We start from the raw sequence: 22,609 nt of genomic DNA on the forward strand, positions 1-22,609 counted from the left end.
TCAGAAACCATAAGAATAATAGTGACTAATTAGATTATACCAAAATTAAGGATTTCATAATTGACAGCTAATGATAAAATTTAGGAAGAGATATTTGCAATGTCTAAAATCAATGAAGGACTAATATGGTAAATACATATACACTAAACTGCTACAGGGAATTCCCTGGCAGTCCAGTGGTTAGGAGTCGGCACTTTCACTGCCGGGGCCTGGGTTCAGTCCCTGGTAGGGGAAATAAGATCCTGCAAGCCAAGTGGTGCAGCCAAAATAAATAAATGAATAAAATAAACTGCTACAAATCAATTTTTTTAAATGGGAATCTCAATAGAAAAATAGGCAAAGGAGGGCTTCCCTGGTGGCGCAGTGGTTGAGAGTCCGCCTGCCGATGCAGGGGACACGGGTTCATGCCCCGGTCTGGGAAGATCCCACATGCCGCAGAGCGGCTAGGCCCGTGCTGAGCCTGCGCGTGCGGAGCCTGTGCTCCGCAACGTGAGAGGCCACAACAGTGAGAGGCCCACGTACCGCAAAAAAAAAAAAAAAAAAAAAAGAAAAGAAAAAGAAAAATAGGCAAAGGAAAATGAATAGGCAATTCATAAAAGGAAAACCAAAAGTAAGAAAAAATTTGAGATGTTCAAACACATTAAAGAAATGCAATGAGATTTTTTGTTGTTGTTGTTGTTGTTGTATGTGGGCCTCCCACTGTTGTGGCCTCCCCTGTTGCGGAGCACAGGCTCCGGAAGCGCAGGCTCAGCGGCCATGGCTCACGGGCCCAGCTGCTCCGCGGCATGTGGGATCTTCCCGGACCGGGGCACGAACCCACGTCCCCTGTATCGGCAGGCGGACTCTCAACCACTGTGCCACTAGGGAAGCCCTTTGTGTGTGTGTGTGTGTGTGTGTGTGTGGCAATGAGGTATTTTTAATTCATGGCAACTTGGAAATTTGAGTAATGTCAAGGACTTCCCTGGTGGTGCAGTGGTTAAGAATCTGCCTGCCAATGTAGGGGACACGGGTTCGAGTCCTGACTCGGGAAGATCCCACATGCCATGGAGAAACTAAGTCCGTGTGCCACAACTACTGAACCCACATACCACAACTATTGAAGCCTGTGTGCCTAAAGCCCGTGCTCCAGAGAAGCCACTGCAATGAGAAGCCTGCACTCAGCAAGGAAGAGCAGCCCCTGAGAGCCACAACTAGAGAAAGCCCCGCGGGCAGCAACGAAGACCCAACGCAGCCAAAAATAAATAAATAAAAATAACGTCAAGTATTGGCAAGAAGGTTGGGATATAGAAATCCCACTATTAATGGTGTGACATTCCAGAGACTGTGGAGCTCAATATGCAGAAGAAATTATCACAGAAACAAAGCAGACATGTGCGTACAAGGATATTTATTGCAGCATCGCTTGTGGTAGCAGGAAGCTGGAGGCAATCATTGGAGTAGTGAACAAATAAAGGATAGGGATTCCCACAATAGAGTATCTTGCAGCAGTTAGGAGCAAAGGACTAGAAGGCCATGAGGGGCGTGGTCAGAGAAAGTTTGTTTTGTTTTATTTTTTTAAGATGGTAGATATTACAGCATACTTGTATGCTAATAGGAATGATCTAGTAGAGAGAAAAATTGATAATACAGGAGAAAGGGGATAATACAGGAAAAAGACAAGAAGAAATGGACTGACGGGGCTTCCCTGGTGGCTCAGTGGTTAAGAATCCGCCTGCCGGTGCAGGGGACATGGGTTCGAGCTCTGGTCCCAGAAGATCCCACATGCCGCGGAGCAACTAAGTCTGTGCGCCACCACTACTGATCCTGCACTCTAGAGCCCGCGTGCCATAACTCCTGAGTCCGTGTGCCACAACTACTGAAGCCCACATGCCTACAGCCCAAGCTCCGGAACAAGAGAAGCCACAGCAATGAGAAGCCCGCGCACTGCAACAAAGTATAGCCCCCGCTCACCACAACTAAAGAAGGCCGGGTGCAGCAACGAAGACCCAATGCAGCCAAAAATAAATAAATAAATAAATTAATTAATTAAAGAAATGGACTGAGGTGTAGAACTGGAGGGTGGGGGTGAGGGTGGGGTGAGGGATGGGAATGGGAGAGTGACAGTTAGCTTAAATAGCAGCAATGACAATTCACTGTAACAAGATGGAAGTCAGAATACATAAGTGAGGATGGAGGTAATTTGGCCAGATTGGTGTGAGATAGATAAGGATGTCTTCTTTTGATTACTTTTCACAATAAAACAAGAACCAAAGGAAAAATAAAGGGATGCTGGATAACTGCAGAGAGCGTTCGTAAATAAAGCCTCCCTTCCTTCATTTATTGAGTCAGAGCAGCACCCAACAGAGATGGCCCCTTACTTGTCAGCTTTATCCAATGTTTACATCCCTGATGTTTAGCATAATGTATTGAAGAATGGATACCAGCAAGCACACCTGGCTATCTAGTCGGGGAGGAGAGGGTTAGGGTTGGTGATAACAGGAAGAAATACAGCTAGCTTTCAGTAATGAAGACCTCCCTGTCTTTTCTCAGTAAATACAAACGACAACCTTTAAGTAAATATGACTGCTCTACAAACAAAGAAACTAAGGAGGGTTTCCTCCTTCAGAACCAGAGCCTGAAGACTAACTAAGTCAAGGTGGATGAGTGATAAAATGAAAGTCCCCTTAAGTGCTGTTAGCTCAGTTATCACGGCAGTTTGATTCTGAGCAGGGGAAGCTCCAGTCTCGGAGTGACAGACGAAATCCTAGCAAAAAACCGAAGTCCCTTCTTCTGATCACCTGATCATCTCAGCATTGTCACCGGGTGGATGACCTTGGAGTAGTCTACATTTCCAGTTCTGTAAACTAGAGTGAAGTCCCCTAGGTCACATAATTTTTATGTTAAGTGAAACATTATCTAAGTTGAGGAAGCACTTGAAAACCACGTGGTATATGTATGTATGTGTTAATGTTGCTATTACTATTATGACTGTTATGTAAGTGGTCAGGGCAAGATCAACGCCCAGAGGGCAAAGGTAGCCTCCAGAGAGGTAGCCTCCCCAGAGAATGGGCCCTCTAGGATGAAGATCGATACAAAGCAAGTTTAAAGAATTTTAGCCAGTAATCTTTGCTCGGAGTGAGAGGTGGAATTTTTCTTAATCAAAGTTGAAATGTTCTCGAAGTCTTCAGGCTTGAAACTCCGGGGAAGATAATTAGGGTCTCTGGGCAAGATCCGGAATGCAACGCCGTGTGGGGCCTCACTGCCGCCGGTTGGGCACCAGGGGGTGCCCGTCGGATCCACTTGGAGTCTGGCTAGGTTTGGGGCAGCCCCTCGCTGTGCGCCCCACCGCCTCTGGCCAGAATCCTGGAGCTAGTGCTGGAGGTGCCCAGGGTTCATGCCTTTGGGGGACGCAGTCTCTAGTGCCCTCTCCGCGTCCCCCTCCTTCTCCTCTCCAGCGACAGCCCGGGCCCGGAAGGCCTGGGAAAGTGAGCGCCTGTGGTGGGAACGCTGGCCGCCCCGACGGCGCGGTCCGACCCCAGTGTGCAAGGGGAGGCAGCTGTTCTCCCAGGCGGCCTTGGGGGGCAGCAGAGGGGACGGCGACAGGTGCGGGAGCCCCTCCCGGAGTGGAAGTGAAAAGGCGGGCTTCGGGGTCTGTTCCCAGGCTGGAAGCCACCCCCGCCCCCCAACCAAATCCCCGGGAGAGGCCGGGCCGGCGCCGGGTCTGGAGGAGGAAGCGGCCGGAGACACTGCAATTTCACGCGGCCTCTGGGGCTCGGGTTCCTCGGCAGGGTGCATGAGTTATGGGGTTTCGAGGCGGTTCCGGGGAAACTGAGGTGGCCTGAGCGGGCGGCAAAAACACCCTCCCCCTCAAAAACACACTCGGAGAGAAGCATTCACATTCAGACGGAAAATCCCCCAAGTGACCCAACCGGCTAGGGGAGTTGAGTGATTTGGTTAGTGGGCGAGGCCAACTTGCAGGGGGTCGGGCTTTGGAGCGCTCTCCCCACCCCCATTACCTTTCTCCTTTGAAAGCATTTGGGGGCGTTTGGAATCTTGGCCTCCCCTTACTTCAGCTCCCGGAGAAAAATTAGGGCGAGACCCGTCCTGGATCTGCGCGGCCAAGTTGCCGGGCACTGGGGCGTGGGGCGCGCTCGGGGCGGGCCGCAGAGGCTCCAGCAATCGCTACTCCAGCCTCGCGCCCGAGGGGGCGCGGCCGAGATTCACCCCCTCCCCCTGCGCTCCCTTGCAGACTACACCCCTCCCCTGCCATCCCGCCCCAAACTCCGGCTCCGGCTCCGGTTGCAGTTTGCAACCTCCTCTGCCGCCGCTACCAAGTCTCCGGCGGCTCAGGTGGCTCCGCTTAGATGTCCTAGTCCAGGGCCGCCCCCCGGCCGGATTGGGCTGGGCTCCCCTCACTCTCCGCTGGAGTCATGAGAGCGAACGGGGCTCTGCAGGTGCTGGGCTTCCTCCTCAGCCTGGCCCGGGGCTCCGAGGTGGGCAACTCGCAGGCAGGTAAGCGGTGCGGGAGCACCGGCAGGCTCGGAACCTGGGATTCCGAGACAAATTCGCGGGGTGCCGGAGGCCAGGGGCAGGAGCTCGGGCTGTGCGAGGCTGGGGGTGCGGAGCCCCGGCGCGCTGGGGCCCCCTGGGCGGAGACCGTCAGGATCAGGTTCTCGGCGTGGTCCGGGCGGGGACGGGATTCCCGAACCACTACCTTGCCCCGGCCACCTCCTCCCTGCCGTGTCGCGGACCCTCTGATTTGTCTCTCCGGATAGGGCTGATGCCGAAACAGTTCACACTTCTGAGGGGCCCTGCAGGGAGGGGAGCTGGGACCTCCATTCTGTAAACGTGAGGGGATGATTGGAGGTGGAGATCTTGGAAAGAGTGGGGCAGGGAAGGGAGGGTTCTCGGTTTGTTCCCAACCTCCTGCCCCCAGGGGCTCAAAAACCTCCAGTTTTGTTGTTTTGCCGGCAGGGCGGAGCTGTGGAAGGGGGGAGGTTGTTGTTGTCTACTGTTGGAAAACAAGAGAGGCACCTCCTCTTCCGTGAGTGGGCCTGCCCTGTGGAGAGCTGAGATTAACCCAAGGGCCAAGTCCAGGTGACAGCAGGGTGAGAGGCCCCGCAGAGGCTGACTGGCCTCTTTCTCTCAAAATAATAAAGTTAGCTGGTCCCCGACTTGACCAAACTTTTTTGTCAAGACCCAGATCAATTCAACTAATACTTATTGAGCATCTACTATGTACAAAGCACTGAGCCAGGAGCTATAGGGTCAAGGACTTCCAGACGCTATTTCTCTCTGTCTTTTCTCTCGCCAACCTGAGGGCCAACACGGCACCTGTCCTGTCTTCTGAGCTCCCTGTCCTTGGGGTGGGGCATCCTTCTTAGGCCCAGAGTCACCCCCACCCCCATTCTGTTTATTGTCTGGCTGTCTCTAGCAGTCTAGACAAGAGTCAGATTGCTCCTCTGTTCCTCCTCCCACTCCCATGCCAGCTGAGCCCACCTCTTTGGGGTGTCTCTGGGACCATGGACACCTGAGGGGTGCTGGGGTTGCTGGCACTGGAGGAACCCTGTTGATTTCCTCCCCTCCCCCCAGATCTCTGCTTGGGGTTTGGCACAGTCAGGGCCCCTTCCCCAGGGTGGGAGTGGGAGAAACACCTGTGCTTCCCTCACAGTTGCTGGGCCTAAATTTAGACCCTGGGATCTTGAGATGTGAACACTCCCAGCTGGTGGAGGGCGAGGCTCTGGGGATTGGAGTGGGAGAGACTGAGTAAAGTGACTGTGTATCACTGTCCCATCCAGACCCCTGGAATCTTCAGCTGGGAACCCAGGAGTCCCAGATCCTGGCCACCTTCCCTGAGGGAGACAGGAGGCAGGCATGGTTGGGTCTCTTTACCCTTTATCTGGATCCTGCAGCCTCTGGGCATCCGGCCCTGTCTCAGTCCTTCTATAGCCCCTTTGTCCTGGCTGTGATGGGGGGTGGGGGACTTTGGAGAGGAGGCCTCTGGTTAAGGAGGGGCTGGAGATTCTTGCTGTGACCCACCCCAGTGCTCTTTACCAAAGGGGGGGTCTGTGCCACTGGCCCTCCCTGTGCCCCTAATCCCTGCGTATAGCAGGGACTTTCTAATTCCCCTACCCCCCCTCTCCTCCCCAAGCTGCCTGGTTCCTCCTCAGAGGTGCTGTTCATACTCTCTTCCCACCCAGCCCTTTGCTCCTATTTGTGTAATATGGACTTTACCCTCAGGGTGGCAGGGAACTGGGATCTCCAACACCGTAGCCTCCCAAGCACAGACACAAAGTTTGCACAAACACATATGGGCAGGTGGAATGGATGGGGCCACCTGAAATCCTTCCAAATAAGGAAACCCAAGGACAGAACCAGTGTAGATTTCTGGGCCAATAGGGGAGCTGTGTACGTGTACAAGTGTGTGTGTGTGTGTGTGTGTGTGTGTACACGCCCACACCCCACTTCCCTGTGCAGAAATCGTGGCTCCCTTATCTGGGGAGAAGGGTTGGCGCCTTGACTTGGAAGAGGGGGTGTCCTGCCAGGAAGGGGGTTGGGGTGGCGCTGTTCCAGAAACGACTAACCTCCTAGTCGTTTCGTTTTCAACCCAAGGACCCTAGAGTTCCCAGGCTCCTCTGGGAGCTCCCAGCCTGTTTACCCCTCTGCTGGGTCTAGCTCACCCCTTTCCCTTCATGGGGTGTGATAGGGAATGGGAGCCCTTCAGAGGTCAGGTGGTCAGACTAGGGGTGCATCAGGGAGGAGGTGTTGGGGCCTCACCAATCTCCCTCCCTCCATTCACTCCTGCCTGCCACTAGGCTGCCACTGCCTCAGGGAAGGGTGGCTGGGACAGGTGGTATCTACCCCCCTCCCCACGGTCTTTCACTGAGCCAGAGGAGAGACAAGTTGTAGGGAGGGCTTCAGGGTCCAACATTTCCCATAGCCCCTATGTCCTCCATACTTACAAAGTAAAGTGAACCCCCAAGACTGACATGCCTCATGTACCTCGAGTCTAGGCTGTCCCTAATGTGATTGAGAGTGCCATGTTGGAAACATTCTTTTTTTAAATTATTATTAATTAATTTATTTATTTTTGGCTGTGTTGGGTCTTCGTTTTCTGGGCAGGGCTTTCTCTAGTTGCGGCAAATGGGGGCCACTCTTCATCGCGGTGCGCGGGCCTCTCACTATCGCGGCCTCTCTTGTTGCGGAGCACAGGCTCCGGATGCGCAGGCTCAGCGGCCATGGCTCACGGGCCCAGTTGCTCCACGGCATGTGGGATCTTCCCAGACCGGGGCTCGAACCCGTGTCCCCTGCATTGGCAGGCAGATTCTCAACCACTGCGCCACCAGGGAAGCCCTGGAAGGCTTCTTAATGAATCTCCTCTGACGATGAAATTGGGTAGAAGGCTTAGAATGGAGGCAGTCGGCTGCTGTTTCCATCCGGCTTCTCTGTATTTGCTGAAAAATACTCTAGGGCTGGAAAGTGTGATGCTGAGGGAGCTGGAGTGGGCTGGGACGGGGAGCAGAGTGAGAGGAAAGCCAGAGTTGATGAAGGGGGTGCGAGGTGGGCAGTCAGCTTCCTATCTTCCAGCTTTATAGACAGAGCTCACACTGAGCCCCCCACACTACCACCAGAGGCCCCCTGCCAGTGAGGTCACTCGTCTGAGCCCAAGGCTTGAGGGGAGAGAGGGGGCCAGCGGCTGAGGACAGGGTGTCTGGGGACAGGGTGGGGCAGCCCCCTCCTCCTAAATAGAATCGCCTCATTGTGGGCCGTACCGTGGCCCCAGGCACTGCCCCCGCCCTCTGCCCCCATCCCACCCTCAGTAGACACAATAGGGGCTGTGTGCTGCCCCAAAGAGATATTTATTCCAGGACCTAGAGAGGCAGGATGGGGGTAGAGAAGTGCCCTGGTTGGAGCGGGGGAGGGAAGAGGAGGGTAACCAAGCTGTGGTCCTTTTCTAACTTCTTTCTAGGGAGGGGAAAACAACCCCACATCCTCCTTGATTAACTCCTTAGCATCTAAAGTAGTACCCAGTAGAGGCACAGAGGAGGCCCAGGTGGGAAAAGGCAATCTTTCACCTTCCTGTTCAGGGGGCCAGTGAAGGGATTCTGGGAAAAGAGGAAGTTGAGGCTCTCAGTCTGGCCTTGCAATCTGCCTCTAGGGCGGAGGCTTGGAGGCAGCTGCCTCTGATCGTGCTAAATGTTACTGGAAGAGGGCAACCAAGGGGTGGTCCTGGGGGACAGGGCCGAAAACTTGTGTCCAGGCCTCTGCCATTCTTACCTCCACTTGGAACAGTGTGCCCTGGGACTCTGAATGGGCTGAGTGTGACCGGCGATGCCGAGAACCAGTACCAGACACTGTACAAGCTCTACGAGAGGTGTGAGGTGGTGATGGGGAACCTGGAGATCGTGCTCACAGGACACAATGCTGACCTCTCCTTCCTGCAGGTTAGAGTGCCGACCTCCTTCCTCGACCTCTTCCCCCTTGTCCTCCCTACAGAAGCCTCTTTCCTGTCCTCAGGGCTGGAGTTGAGCATTCCTAAGACTCCATGGTTCCTAAGATCCAAGCCAGTGTGTTTATGGGGCAATGATTGGAATCTGGGGCCTGTGGACTGGTCGCTGTAGCCGGGGATGCACAGGGGCTGGCCCTGAGAAGGGGGCAGGGGCACGTGGGGTTCTGCACCAGGGACCAAGAGGCACCTGAGGAGGTGAGGAAGGGATAAGCAAGGACCCTCCTGGCCTGAGGAGCCCTGAGAAGGAAAGGCTAGGAGCCTAGAATTCCTCGGTTATTTCTACAGCTTGTCTTCACTTGCAGAAGTCGTGTGGCGCCTGCTACTCCCTACTCCAAAACAGGACTTGGAAAAAATTAGAGGAGCTAGAGCTTCCTCAGTGCCTTAGGGAGGGAAAGCGGATTGACACTTCTTGCCCCACTCTCCCTCTCACCCACACGATCTGCTCCATCACAGTGGATCCGAGAAGTGACCGGCTACGTCCTTGTGGCCATGAATGAGTTCTCTACGCTGCCACTGCCCAACCTCCGAGTGGTGCGGGGGACCCAGGTCTACGATGGGAAGTTTGCCATCTTTGTCATGTTGAACTACAACACCAACTCCAGCCATGCTCTGCGCCAGCTCCGCTTTACTCAGCTTACTGGTCAGTTCCTGATGATTCCTTCCAGGCCTGCCCCTCAGCCAACCTGCTGACAGGTGCCTCTTTGATGATGACCCAAGACTGCTCCCTCTAAGTACCCCCGTTCAACGTGCCCACCACCTTGACCACCACGGTCTAAAGGTCCACTCCTCCTTAAATGATAGAGGGCCCTAACAGGGAGCTGAGGCATCTATCCCCAGGGAGGGTCCTTATGTCCTGGTGGGGCTGGAGTTGGAGCTGAGGCTGTTACACATTCTTCTAACTTCCGAGTACAGTGTCCCTTGATGTCCCTCCTTCCCTGGGAATGGGAATCCTCCCTCCCGCCCTCACAAGTCGCCCCAAGCTGGAGGACTAGAGGGGTTAAATACCACCTGGCCACCTTCTGATCCTGCCTGTCCCAGTCAGTTGAAAAACACACAGGTAGGGCACGCGGGGGTGGGGAGGTGTGGATTTGAGTCAGGGATCTACTCTCCTTCTTTCCCTTCCCCTCCCCAACTCGCTAAACCGGATCTGGACAGGTGTCTGAGGGGGAAGGACTTTCTTTTGGCCTGCTCCTCTTACAAGGCGCGCCTCCTCTGCAGTTTGGATTTAATTGGACATATCCGCCTGCCCATGTCCTCTGCTCAGACTGGTGGGGAGGCAGGGAGAAGGAGGACTTCCCTGACTAGCCCTTGACCCCGGCACTTCTCTTCCCTACCTCAGAGATTCTGTCAGGGGGCGTTTACATTGAGAAGAATGATAAACTTTGTCACATGGACACAGTTGACTGGAGGGACATCGTGCGGGACCGAGAAGCCGAGATAGTGGTGAAGGACAATGGCAGGACCTGTGAGTGGCCATGATCAAGACTGCCCCCTTGCCCCCACCCAACCAGAGTGACTCCTTTCCCCTCATCAGTATGTCCCTAATGTGAACCCAGCTGCCACTGAACAAACCTTGGGCTCTAACCCAAGGAGCCTGCCAGGAGGGAGCAGGTCAGTCCCCTAGAACCCGAACCGCAGAAGCAGCGTGTGAAGGAAAGGGGCTAAAGAACTCTGTGCTCTGAGTGGGAAGCCAGGTCTCTGGACTGCACATCCATTTCTCTTTCCACTCCTACATCGTTGCTTCTTAGAACCTACCTAGCCCTGACCGCAGTCTGCCACTCCCTGTCCACTCACTCACACATATTCCTACTGGGTTCAGTTTGCCAAGAAGAACCAAATTCCTGGGTTGGGACTGGGCTGAGTGAGGCATGTGCCCCGGGCCCTCCCCTCAGCTGCCCTGTGGGTGGTGTGGAGGCGCGGCTCCACCCCTTGCTGACAGGTTCACTTGAGCCCAGCCCAGCTCCGCTGGGGTAAGGAGGGATGCTGCCCTGGCTCTTCGCTTCCCGGGACTGGGTGCCTGTGTGCTGACATCATACCCTGTTGATCTGAGCAAGCCTTTCTGACAGCCGCTTGTGCTACTTTCCCTCCCAACCAGGTCCCCCCTGTCATGAGGTCTGCAAGGGGCGATGCTGGGGTCCTGGACCAGAAGACTGCCAGACACGTGGGTTTACTTCATTTTAAAGACTTCAAACTCATATACACTTTCATATCCTTGCCCACCCCAGCCTGTGTCGACAGGGGGTAGCGATGAGCCTCTAAGGCAAGAGGGTGAGAGATAGCCTCAGAATTCAGTCCTGTGAGCCCTGACAGCTGTGCTTTCTCTCCGTCCGTAGTGACCAAGACCATCTGTGCCCCTCAGTGTAATGGTCACTGCTTTGGGCCGAACCCCAACCAGTGCTGCCACGACGAGTGTGCAGGGGGCTGCTCGGGCCCTCAGGACACAGACTGCTTTGTACGTACTATTACCACCGCTTGCCTGTTCTGAAATGGGATGTGGGCTTTGGGGAGGAAGTAGGGGTCCATATGTAACATGAGTCTTATGAGCCTTCTGTGTTCCTAGGCCTGCCGGCTCTTCAATGACAGTGGAGCCTGTGTACGCCAGTGTCCACAGCCTCTTGTCTACAACAAGCTAACTTTCCAGCTGGAACCCAATCCCCACACCAAGTATCAGTATGGAGGAGTTTGTGTAGCCAGCTGTCCCCGTAAGTGTCTGAAGGGAAGGAACAATGGTAGTGGAACGAGGATTTTAGATGAAATTTTAGGAGGCAAAATGGATCAAGTTGGGTGGTTAATAGAGGATATAGAGGGCAATTGGTTGTGATCATCTAGTCACCCCTAATGAATGACCCCTATGTCCCGTTCCCGCATCTATCTCCCCATGACTTCCAGCAGTTGCTCCTAGCTCTGCTCTTTGGATCCAAAGAGCAAAGGGCCTTTCTAATCCATGAGACAGCACTTAAGGAACCTCGGGTGGTCGATTGGAGCAAATGCAGTGCAGAGCAGGAGGAAGGAGGTTCAGTTAGTTGGTAGTTGGCAGTGTTCCTCCCTCATCTCTAATGGTGCCCTCCTCCCTCCTAGATAACTTTGTGGTGGATCAAACATCTTGTGTCAGGGCTTGTCCTCCTGACAAAATGGAAGTAGATAAAAATGGACTCAAGATATGTGAACCTTGTGGGGGTCTGTGCCCCAAAGGTGAGTAAGAGATGGTAAGGAGTTGGTGAAGAGCTACCCTTTCCCCTGAGCCTACTCAGACTCCACCCCCCACACCCCCTCCCCAGTGAGCCTCTTCTGTGTTTACAGCTTGTGAGGGGACGGGCTCTGGGAGCCGCTTCCAGACTGTGGACTCGAGCAACATTGATGGATTTGTGAACTGCACCAAGATCCTGGGCAACCTGGACTTTCTTATCACCGGCCTCAATGGGTTAGAGATTCTGCTTTCATCCCCTGATCCCCCACCCCATCCACCTGCTCACGGTTCATTGCATTGGTTCAAGCCTTCGTATGTGGAGCTGATCAGGAATCTAGATCATAAAATCTTAGAGGCCACAAAGGACCTGACAGTGCTTAACTCCCCAGCCAGGGCTTGAATCCCCTCAGATACCCCTAAGCAATCCAGCCAGCTGAGTGGCAAGGGACAGGGACGTTGTGTCCTCCTTCTTAAAGGTTTCTAAATGTTCTTACTTAAATTGGATAAAAATCTGTCTCATGACTTCCAGCTGTTTCCCCTAGTTCTGCTTCTTGGTTTGGAGCCACAAAGAGCAAAGGGACATTCTAATCCATAGGACAGCATTTACAGTGAGTGAGTGAGTGAGTGAGTGTGTGTGTGTGAGTGTGTGTGTGAAACGTTAGGGCCACCTGTCTACTTTGGACAAAATTTTAGATCTAAAGTTGCAAAAAATGGTATAAAGATTTCCCATACACTCTTTATTCAGATCCCCCAAATGTTACCAATGTACCACATGTTTATCATTTCTGTCTCTACACACCACACACACTATATATACATGCTCTTGTTTTTCTGAACCACTTGAAGGTAAATTTCCAGACATGGTGTCCCCTCACCCCACTGAAATACACATTTCAGTGTGTATTCCTTGAAAACAAGAACATTTTCTTACAAAACCATAGTACAATTGTTTAAATCGGGAAATTAGCATTGATACAAAATGTTATCTAATCTACAGACCTTAATCACATTTCGCTAATAGTCTTGCTCACGTCCTGGATCACACATTTACATTTGGTGTCTCTTCAGTCTCCTTTAATCTGTCACAGGTCATGACCTTGACATTGCTGATAGAGTACAGGTCAGGTGATTGGTAGTGTGTTCCTCAGTTGGGGTTTATCTAATGTTGCCTCACACTTAGCTTCAAGTTATGCATTTTGATAGGAATACTACAGTTGTATTCTCAGTGCAAAGTATCAAGGAGGCACATGATGTTGATTTGTTCCATCATTGGTGATGATACCTCTAGTCACTTGGTAAAGGGGGCGTCTGCCAGCTTTTCTACTGTAAAGTTACTATTTTCCCTTTGCAATTAATAAGTACCTTGTGGGGAGATATTTGCCTGAAGCAGTTTTTATGAGAATTGCCAAATGATGATTTTCTAGCTCCATTATTCCTCCTGTATTTATTTGTAGGCATTCTCGTGTGAGGGAGAGCCTTCCCTTCCTGTTTATTTACTTACTTGTTTGTGTGTTTAATCTGTGTGGATACTTGTTTTAGTCAACATTTCAGAGTCTCTTACAATCATCATTCCAGTTGTCCTTGGTCTGTTCATTGTGGGGCCCCTTCATGATGGCTCCTGTGTTCTTTGGGCTTATACCCCTCATTCTTTGAGCATTTCCTTACTTTTTTGCACAGGATGCTGTAGGCTCATGTTATATTTCTCCTGCCTCAGCCATTTCTCCCAAGAGTCCTGTTTCCTTTTAGTGGAGAACGCTGTTTGGAAACTAAGTTCTGAGGCTAGGTGTGCTCACTGCTACTTGGTTATGCCTCTACCTTGTTGACTGGTTTTTACTGTTCTCCTCAGAGACCCCTGGCACAAGATACCTGCTCTGGACCCTGAGAAGCTCAATGTCTTCCGGACAGTGCGGGAGATCACAGGTGAATGGGAGGAGAGCCTGCCCTTACTGAGTATACCACTTGAGAAAATCATGTGCCAGGCGTCAGGGGAGGGACCGGGCAAACCTGAGGAAGGAAGGGGAGAGGCTCCCCACTCATGTGCCCCTCTCCAACCCCTCAGGTTACCTGAACATCCAGTCCTGGCCTCCCCACATGCACAATTTCAGTGTCTTTTCCAACCTGACGACCATTGGGGGCCGAAGCCTCTACAAGTGAGTAAGGGGTGTGGAGGTCGTCGCATCTCCAGGCAAAGAACCCAGTTTCTCAGGCATCCTTGAGTGAAATACAAGGCATGGTCTCATACAGTGGGAGTTTGATGGGGCAAAGGCTAAAGGAGGGGGGAGTCCCTCTCAGTGGGTTGATTAGCCCAGAGCAAATTTGTTGAATGGAAATGAATCCACTGCGTGCTCAGGTTTTCCTCTGTAGTCTCCCCTCTCATCCAGTCTCCTTGTTCTCAGCCGGGGCTTCTCACTGTTGATCATGAAGAATTTGAATGTAACATCTCTGGGCCTCCGATCCTTGAAAGAAATTAGTGCTGGGCGTATCTACATAAGTGCCAATCGACAGCTCTGCTACCACCATTCTTTGAACTGGACCAGGCTGCTTCGGGGGCCTTCGGAAGAGAGACTGGACATCAAGCATAATCGGCCCCGCAGAGACTGCGGTGAGGGAAAGGGCCCACGGACGGGGCGGTGGAATCAGGCAGGAGAGGGGTATAAGGGCTGCTCTGCCCTGCAAGTGGGAGTAGGGATGGGGGACAGAGCCAAGGAGAGGGGGACATTAGGCTGGAAGCAGTAATGAGCAAGAGTTCAGGAACAGGCTTGTTAGGAGACCTCAGACTCCTCCTAACCCACCCCTTCCTTTCCAGTGGCAGAAGGCAAAGTGTGTGACCCACTGTGCTCCTCTGGGGGATGCTGGGGCCCAGGCCCCAGTCAGTGCCTATCTTGCCGAAACTACAGCCGAGGAGGTGTCTGTGTGACCCACTGCAACTTTCTGAATGGGTACAGTGAGGGGGGAGAGTCAAGAAGGGGTTGGGGGATGGACCCAAGGGATGGAGCTGTTCACGTGGCACCTGAAAGCCTTTAGACAACTTTCTGTATATGCCTTGGTGGGAATTAGGTAGGAGGCTCTGTGGTTGGGAGATCAGAGCATAAAGGTCAGGCCTTGGAAGTGACCCACCTCCCTTTACCCCCGGCCCCCCACTGCAGGGAGCCTCGTGAGTTTGCCCATGAAGCTGAATGCTTTTCCTGCCACCCGGAATGCCAACCCATGGAGGGCACTACCACGTGCAATGGCTCGGTACAGTAGCAGCACCAGGATCTCTAAGGGAGAGAGGGCGGGGCAACACTGGAGGGTCTAGGGAATGATATGGCCAAATTTCAAGGCCATAGAGAGGCACAGGGAGGTCAGATAATGCTAGGGTCTGTGAATGGAGGATCCTAAATGGCTGGGCTAGTTCTTGTTGGGAAGTGTGGAATTGATCTTGGAATACCATACTTCCTGACCTTCTCTCTTCCACCCAGGGCTCTGATGCTTGTGCCCAGTGTGCCCATTTTCGAGATGGGCCCCACTGTGTGAGCAGCTGCCCCTTTGGAGTCCTCGGTGCCAAGGGCCCCATCTACAAGTACCCAGATGCTCAGAATGAATGTCGGCCCTGTCATGAGAACTGCACCCAGGGGTCAGTGATGGGATGATAAAAGGGTGTTGGCAGAGGGGTAAGAGTACAGAACTAGAGGGAAAGAAGATGGTGAGGAGAGCAGAAAGAAAGAAGGAACTATGACTTAAGAACCACTCCCAGCTGTGTAGTGAAGGATTGGAGAAAGGGAAACTCAGTAACAGCACAAAATGACGCTACAATTTGGGGAACCTGGAATAACCTCAGCTCAGGGGAGTTTCATTCAAGAGAGGGACTCAGGGAGGATTGGTGAGCCAGAGATGGGAGCCATGTCTTGGGATATGCTTTGGGCTTCAGGATGGGATGCCATGGTAGGGTCTGAAACAATGTACGTTGAGAGTGTTGGAATTGAGCTTCCTGTGGAAGTTTACCAAGCTCCCATTTAAGGAGGTGACTTTCTTCTCCAGGTGTAAGGGACCAGAGCTACAAGACTGTTTAGGCCAAACACTGGCACTGATCAGGTATGGTGGGCTTGGAGATTTAGGGAGCTGGGAATATTTGGGGAAGGGCCGTTACCTCCTGGGAAGATTAAGTCTCTATTCATTCTGGCCCTCTATATACAGGCTACTATCACTGGACCTGGGGACACAAGAATCCAGGCTTCTGGTCTTCCCTTCCTAAGATTAACTTGCAGTAGTCTTGGGGTGGAGATTGAGGTTAACCCCTTCATATTGCTCAAGGATATATGTAGATGTGAATGTTAACTTCTTGCCCCAGATCTGCGCTATACCTTTAGTACAGGTGTAAATGACATTTGTAAGGGAAGTGTAGACCCAGGATAATTCTGGGCTTCTCTGTCCCACAGCAAAACCCATCTGGCAATGGCTTTAACAGTGGTAGTAGGATTGGCAGTGATTTTCCTGATCCTGGGCAGCACTTTTCTCTATTGGCGTGGGCGCCGGATTCAGAATAAGAGGGCTATGAGGCGCTACTTGGAACGGGGTGAGGTGAGTGCCTAGCTTACCCTTGAAACATACCCTATACCATCACCCTTTAAGATCCTCTTCCTTCCCCAGAGCTTTGATCCCTTTCTTCAAGGAGGTAGTATGGTCCATTAGAAAGGACTCTGGCCAGAGAAATGGGAGACATGAATTCTAGTCCTGATTTTGCCATTAATATGCTGTATGACTTTGAAGAAGTTAGCTTCCTTCTCTGTGCCTCAGTTTATGCATGTATACAGAGGAAATAATAACATTCATCCTTACAAGGTGGCTGTAAGGGTAAAAGGGGATGATGTATGTGAAAGTGCTTTGAAAAACAGAGAGAATTGTATAAAAGTACTCAAGGTGATAGTATTACCAACTCTCTCCCAACAAAGGGAAAACCTGACCCTCTTGATTTCTGGTCTCATGAACACAAACGACTTCCTCAATCCTCAGGTCTTTTATTCCCCCATATGCCTGCAATGCTTTCCAAGACTAGAGACATTCCTCTTCCTGCTCCCACCCCTTTGGGCTTTGCTGCTCTTGGCATCCACCTCTGGGGAGGGGGTTGGAGAGGGACATGGGAGTGGGCTTTCCTGAGTACCTCCTTTCCATCTGTTCCAGAGCGTAGAGCCTCTGGATCCCAGTGAGAAGGCTAACAAAGTCTCGGCCAGAATCTTCAAGGAAACAGAGCTGAAGAAGCTTAAAGTGCTGGGCTCGGGCGTCTTCGGAACTGTGCACAAAGTGAGTGGCCCACAGGAAGTCTGGGGAGGTGGGAAAAGGATCTAGGGCAAAGGAGGGAAAGATTCAGAGACAGGACTAGCCTGGGGAGAATGACCTTAGGCTGACTCCTGCCCAAAATTTCCCAGGGAGTGTGGATTCCTGAGGGTGAATCGATCAAGATTCCAGTCTGCATTAAAGTCATTGAGGACAAGAGTGGACGGCAAAGTTTTCAAGCTGTGACGGACGTAAGTGAAGGCAGGGTGTTCTGTGTGCCACTAGGAGAGGGTTGATATTAGATACGATTATGTAGAAGCACGGTCTCGTGTTAGCAGATACTGTGTTAGCCATGTTGATGTCTTCGAATGTTGGGGGAGCCCTGGTCTGGTTTTATGTGACCCTGTTTGTTCCCAGGATGACCCTTCTTGTGTCTCTTAGCATATGCTGGCCATTGGCAGCCTCGACCATGCTCACATTGTACGGCTGCTGGGACTGTGCCCAGGGTCATCTCTGCAGCTCATCACTCAGTACCTGCCTCTGGGCTCCCTGCTGGATCATGTGAGACAACACCGTGGGGCACTGGGGCCACAGCTGCTGCTCAACTGGGGAGTACAAATTGCCAAGGTGAGAGGAGACTGGAGGAGTTCTAAGATGAAACTGCCTGTGGGCCCACAGGGAGGGGACCAGGAGGTTCAAGTGTTGAGAGGTGCCTTAGGGTTTGAGGTGATTCTGAAGCTCAAGGACCAATTTCCCCAACCTTGAGAATACTTCCTTCCCTATAGGGAATGTACTACCTTGAGGAACATGGTATGGTGCACAGGAACCTGGCTGCCCGAAATGTGCTACTGAAATCACCTAGTCAGGTTCAGGTGGCAGATTTTGGGGTTGCTGACTTGCTGCCCCCTGATGATAAGCAGCTACTGCACAGTGAGACCAAGGTAAGGTGACACAAAGGCTGGGTAAGGAGGCAGGGGTGGAGTGAAGCATGGGGACGGGAAGTACTCTGTGGTCTCTTTGAGAGGCTAGCAGATGCTGCAGGGTTAGTCCAAGGAGAAGAACCTGGAGATGCCAGAAATAAAAGTTTAGAGAGCAGCAAAGAACGACGGAGAACATGGGTTTAGAAATGCTAAGAAAATGTGTGGAAATCAGCTGGTGACACCTTTGTCTTTAATCCCCCAGACTCCAATTAAGTGGATGGCCCTCGAGAGTATCCACTTTGGGAAATACACACACCAGAGTGACGTCTGGAGCTATGGTCAGTCCATCTGGATGCCCACCATACCATCACTGGTCCAAATTCCAAAGATGCCTTTTGAGACCCTTTCTTAGAATCTCTAAGCCCTTCAGATCCTGGGTCAGATCAAGTTCTGCCTTCTCTTCATCTGCATGCCCATGTCTACTATTTTGCCATCAACTAGTCATGTCTTCCTATACCAGGAGTGACAGTTTGGGAGCTGATGACCTTTGGGGCAGAGCCCTATGCAGGGCTGCGACTGGCTGAAGTACCAGATCTGCTGGAGAAGGGGGAGCGGTTGGCACAGCCCCAGATCTGTACCATTGACGTCTACATGGTCATGGTCAAGTGTGAGTTACCTGCTGATTTCAGCCTTTTTTTTTTTACTCCATTATTGCTTCATTGGACTGAAAACCTAAAAAGCATAGATAAACAATGCTCAGTGATGAAAAGTGAATACCCAGGACAGCGGTGCATGCCCCAAACGGTCTCCGCCCAATAAACACTAAGCACTCTCCACATTATTGATGCCAATGGCATCTACGTGGATGTCAGGCTCCCCACACAAAGATGAGGGAACAAAGCGTCAGCCATTTTCTAAGTAGCTTCCCTCCCTACTCCACTCCCCTCTTATCGCTCTCCTTCCTACATCTTACCCCCAGGTTGGATGATTGATGAGAACATTCGCCCAACCTTTAAAGAACTAGCCAATGAGTTCACCAGGATGGCCCGAGACCCACCACGGTACCTGGTCATAAAGGTGAGTGGAGATTAGGAGGTGCCAAGGAGATCTAGAGAAAAGGGAACTTGGCTGGAACCAGGATGTACCTTAACAATCAACCACCTGCCCTCACAGAGAGAGAGTGGGCCTGGAATTCCGCCTGGGGCAGAGCCCCCTGCTCTAACAAACAAGGAACTGGAGGAAGTAGAGCTGGAGCCAGAACTAGACCTAGACCTGGAGTTGGAGGCAGAGGAGGAGAACTTGGCAACCACACTAGGCTCTGCCCTTAGCCTGCCACTTGGAACACTTACTCGGCCACGTGGGGTAAGATTTTCCAGTTTCCCAAGACTTTCTGCACCCTAAGCCCTCTGTACACCTGCGCCCTCACGAATCCCACAGATGTCCATATTAACTATTCAAAGGCCGCTGTGGTGAGTAGATTTCTCTCCTAATCTAAACTTCTTCCTCACTTGTTTCACCCTAGAGCCAGAGCCTTGTAAGTCCATCATCGGGATATATGCCTATGAACCAGGGGAATCTTGGGGAGGCTGCCCAGGTAAGGTCTGTCTCTTTAAGAGGATGCCAAGAGGCTGGGTGGCAGTGTCTTAGGATTGATAGGGGTAGTGTGGGAGACTTTAGAAACCTCTGAGGTTTAATCAGTGTCCTACAAAACAGAAGGCACTGAACGACCCAAGCTCCTTCTAAACAAATCTCTCTTCTTCCCTCATTTCTGTGTAAATCTCCATGTATTATTTTCCTCCTTAGAAGTCTGCAGTTCGTGGGTGTAGTGAACGGTGCCACCGTCCAGCCTCTCTGCACCCAGTGCCACGGGGACGCCTGGCATCAGAGTCATCGGAGGGCCATGTGACAGGCTCTGAGGCCGAGCTCCAGGAGAAGGTATCCATGTGTAGAAGCCGGAGCCGGAGCCCACGGCCACGAGGAGACAGTGCCTACCATTCCCAGCGCCACAGCCTGCTTACTCCTGTCACCCCACAGTCCCCACCAGGGTTAGAGGAAGAGGATGTCAATGGTTATGTCATGCCAGATGCACACCTCAAAGGTGCCTGACTTTCTGTAGCGCTTTCCTCAAATCTTTCTCTAATCCTCCTTCCACAGGCTCCTCTTGATCCTTCTGTCTTCTCTGATCATATCCCTCCCTATTCATTTTTTCCTAAGACTCCCCCACTCCTCACTGCCTATTACAATGAAGTAATACCACATACCTAGCCTCTCTTCTCAACCCTCAGGTACCTCCTCCCGGGAAGGCACCCTTTCTTCAGTGGGTCTCAGTTCTGTCCTGGGTACTGAAGAAGAAGATGACGACGACGAGTATGAATACATGAACCAGAGGAGAAAGTGCAGTTCATCTCGTCCCCCTAGGCCAAGTTCCCTTGAGGAGCTGGGTTACGAGTACATGGATGTGGGATCAGACCTCAGTGCTTCCCTGGGCAGCACACAGAGTTGCCCGCTCAACCCCGTGCCCACCATGCCCAACGCCAGCACAACTCCGGATGAAGATTATGAATATATGAATCGGCGACGTGGTGGAGGAGGTCCTGGGGGGGATTATGCAGCCATGGAGGCCTGCCCAGCAGCTGAGCAAGGGTATGAAGAAATGAGAGCTTTCCAGGGGCCTGTACACCATGGCCCCCAGGTCCATTATGCCCGCCTCAAAACTCTACGTAGTTTAGAAGCCACTGACTCTGCCTTTGATAACCCCGATTACTGGCATAGCCGGCTTTTCCCCAAGGCTAATGCCCAGAGAACATAACCCCTGCTCACTGAGGTACTCAGGGAGCATCTGATGGCAGCTAGTGCCTCTGGAGGGTACCCCTCTTCTCCTTAGTCTGTCTCCCTCACAGATCTCAGCCCCATTTCCCTAGTCCTAGACAATTCCAATCAACCTTTGGAGGCCTTAAACACTCGGACACAAAATTCTTGTGGTATTAGCCAGCTTTGCACTTTTTCTCTTTCCCAAACCCAGGAAAGGAGATGGTTTTCCCTATTTTATGTGCTTTCCCAGTCCCATTCCTCAACTTCCTTGGGGGAACTCCCTGGCGATATGAAGGATTACTCCCCATGTCCCTTTCTCTTAGACTCTGACTTGTTGAGACTAGGCTTTAAAGTGTGCCTTTGTTGCCCATCAGACTTCGAAGGAAGAGGAAAGGGGGAAACCTGGCAGGGGAAAGCAAAATTTTGGCTTGTGACCCTTAACCCCCTAGAAAAAATGAGAAGCTTAAAATCTTGTGAAGAGGTTGGGAGTAGATATTAATGATTACTATTAACTGAGCATTTACTACGTGTTGAGCATCATGCTAAACTTTACCAACATTATCTAACTTAATCCTTGACACCAATTCTGTATGCTAGGTATTATCCCATTTTACAAATAAGGAAACTGAGCCTTAAAGAGATTAAGTAAATCAAATAGCAGGTCCGGATTCAAGATTTTCCAATGCATGTGCTCTTACTGTAAAGTATCAAGGAAAACTGATATATAAGTCAGAGCCCTTGAAGGGGCATTGTCTTCTTGTTTTTGCACTGAATCAAGTCTAACTCCAGCAACTACAGCCTGCTCCTACACCCAGACTTCTTATCTCAGAAGGTGGGAGTAGGGGGTGGTCAGAAGGAAAAATAACTGGGCATCTCTGTGTAAACCATAACCTACATGTGCTGTATATGATCTCCACCCAAGGGACGGATTCACAGTGGTCCCAATAGCCACTTTTAGGAGCTATTCTCATCCAGTAGTGGGAAGCTTCCAGGTGGCATAGAAAGAGGACCCAGCTTCAGACTTCTGTCCCCATGGATGGGAAACTGGGGGTATCTGTTGTTAGCCCTGAAGTTTTTTTGTTTTGTTTTTATACGTCTGAATAAAAATGCCAACGTTTTGCAGCTTCTTGTCTGTCAAATAAAAACCTTTAGTGTGTGAGGTAGACCGCCCCTTTTCTCTGTCCCTCAGCAGTGGATAGCTACCACTATATGCTTCTTTCTCTGTCTCCTGATAGGCCTACTCGGCCCCATGTAGCTTTCTCCAGCCCTACTTTTCCTTATTCCCTTAAGACCAGCATAGGGCACAGTCCTTCTCACTTAAGGGTTTTACTAGGAATCTACAGGGCAACCAACTGGGAATAACAAAACAAGCAAAAACAACACGTTTAGGAAGTTAGAAAAAGCCCTAAGAGGTGGAATACTGAAAACGCAAATGTTTTAGAACTCCCATTCTCTTAAATCTCCGTGAACACTTCCCCTAGGTGCCATCAAAGCCTGTTGTTAAACAATAGTGCCATCTTCAGTGGGAGTCCCGTCTCTAGATTGGGAGGCTGTAAACGGATAATCCTTCAGAAGTCTGGCTGCTCAGTTAGCCCCTGCTGCACAGACTCCCGATCTCCTTCCACACCCGCTCTGCCCCTCCCCGTTCTCGCAGCACCTGAGGACGAGCGGACTGGCCGGGCCGGTCCCTCCTGCCACTCCAGGGATCCGGGGAAGGGCGTACGCGCCCTTAACGCAATCTCCCCGACTCGCCTCTGTTCGGCTCCACCCTGCCCCGCAGCCTCCAAACACACTTCCCCGCCGTAGCTCCGCCCCTTCTCCCTTAGCCCGTCCCTCTCTATTACGGGTTCTCGCTCAGCGCTCCTGGTGATTGTGGTTTTTCCGGGAGAGACCACGCTTCTACTCACGCTCTCCAACGGCTCCGCCTTCCCGCCGGAGCCTGACCCTTCC

General features: G+C 51.8%; 1 protein-coding gene and 1 long non-coding RNA gene across 3 annotated transcripts in view; one reads left to right on the forward strand and one right to left on the reverse strand.

Moving 5' to 3' along the window:
• Window positions 1-4,193, reverse strand: part of LOC137202048 (uncharacterized) — a 20,404-nt gene extending 16,211 nt beyond the window's left edge. The window contains exon 1 of the long non-coding RNA XR_010932443.1: window positions 3,996-4,193. This is a non-coding gene — a long non-coding RNA (uncharacterized lncRNA). The remainder of the gene's footprint in view (window positions 1-3,995) is intronic.
• On the forward strand, window positions 4,140-21,781 carry ERBB3 (erb-b2 receptor tyrosine kinase 3). Of its 2 annotated transcripts, XM_067696924.1 has the most exons (28): window positions 4,140-4,491; window positions 8,272-8,423; window positions 8,942-9,128; window positions 9,828-9,953; window positions 10,584-10,649; window positions 10,822-10,940; window positions 11,049-11,190; window positions 11,567-11,680; window positions 11,789-11,909; window positions 13,522-13,595; window positions 13,735-13,825; window positions 14,072-14,277; window positions 14,482-14,614; window positions 14,822-14,912; window positions 15,137-15,291; window positions 15,696-15,749; window positions 16,094-16,235; window positions 16,836-16,955; window positions 17,081-17,179; window positions 17,370-17,555; window positions 17,714-17,869; window positions 18,111-18,186; window positions 18,369-18,515; window positions 18,828-18,925; window positions 19,022-19,210; window positions 19,371-19,442; window positions 19,652-19,946; window positions 20,134-21,781. In XM_067696924.1, exons 1-28 carry the CDS (start codon window positions 4,410-4,412, stop codon window positions 20,655-20,657), a joined length of 4,017 nt encoding a protein of 1,338 aa, XP_067553025.1. In that variant the 5' UTR covers window positions 4,140-4,409; the 3' UTR covers window positions 20,658-21,781. The 2 variants fall into 2 exon arrangements, with proteins under 2 accessions (XP_067553025.1, XP_067553026.1); XM_067696925.1 differs by lacking the exon at window positions 15,696-15,749.
• The last annotated feature ends 828 nt before the right edge of the window (window positions 21,782-22,609 follow it).

The sequence above is a fragment of the Pseudorca crassidens genome, chromosome 11, assembly GCF_039906515.1.
Source record: "Pseudorca crassidens isolate mPseCra1 chromosome 11, mPseCra1.hap1, whole genome shotgun sequence".
Taxonomy (NCBI): Eukaryota; Metazoa; Chordata; class Mammalia; order Artiodactyla; family Delphinidae; genus Pseudorca; species Pseudorca crassidens.

Coding starts and splice junctions, on each gene's coding strand:
- ERBB3 (XM_067696924.1), top strand. CDS start 4,410: ATGAGAGCGAACGGGGCTCTGCAGGTGCTGGGCTTCCTCCTCAGCCTG. Junction 10,941..11,048: donor CTCAGGACACAGACTGCTTT/GTACGTACTATT, acceptor CTGTGTTCCTAG/GCCTGCCGGCTCTTCAATGA. Junction 19,947..20,133: donor GCCAGATGCACACCTCAAAG/GTGCCTGACTTT, acceptor CTCAACCCTCAG/GTACCTCCTCCCGGGAAGGC.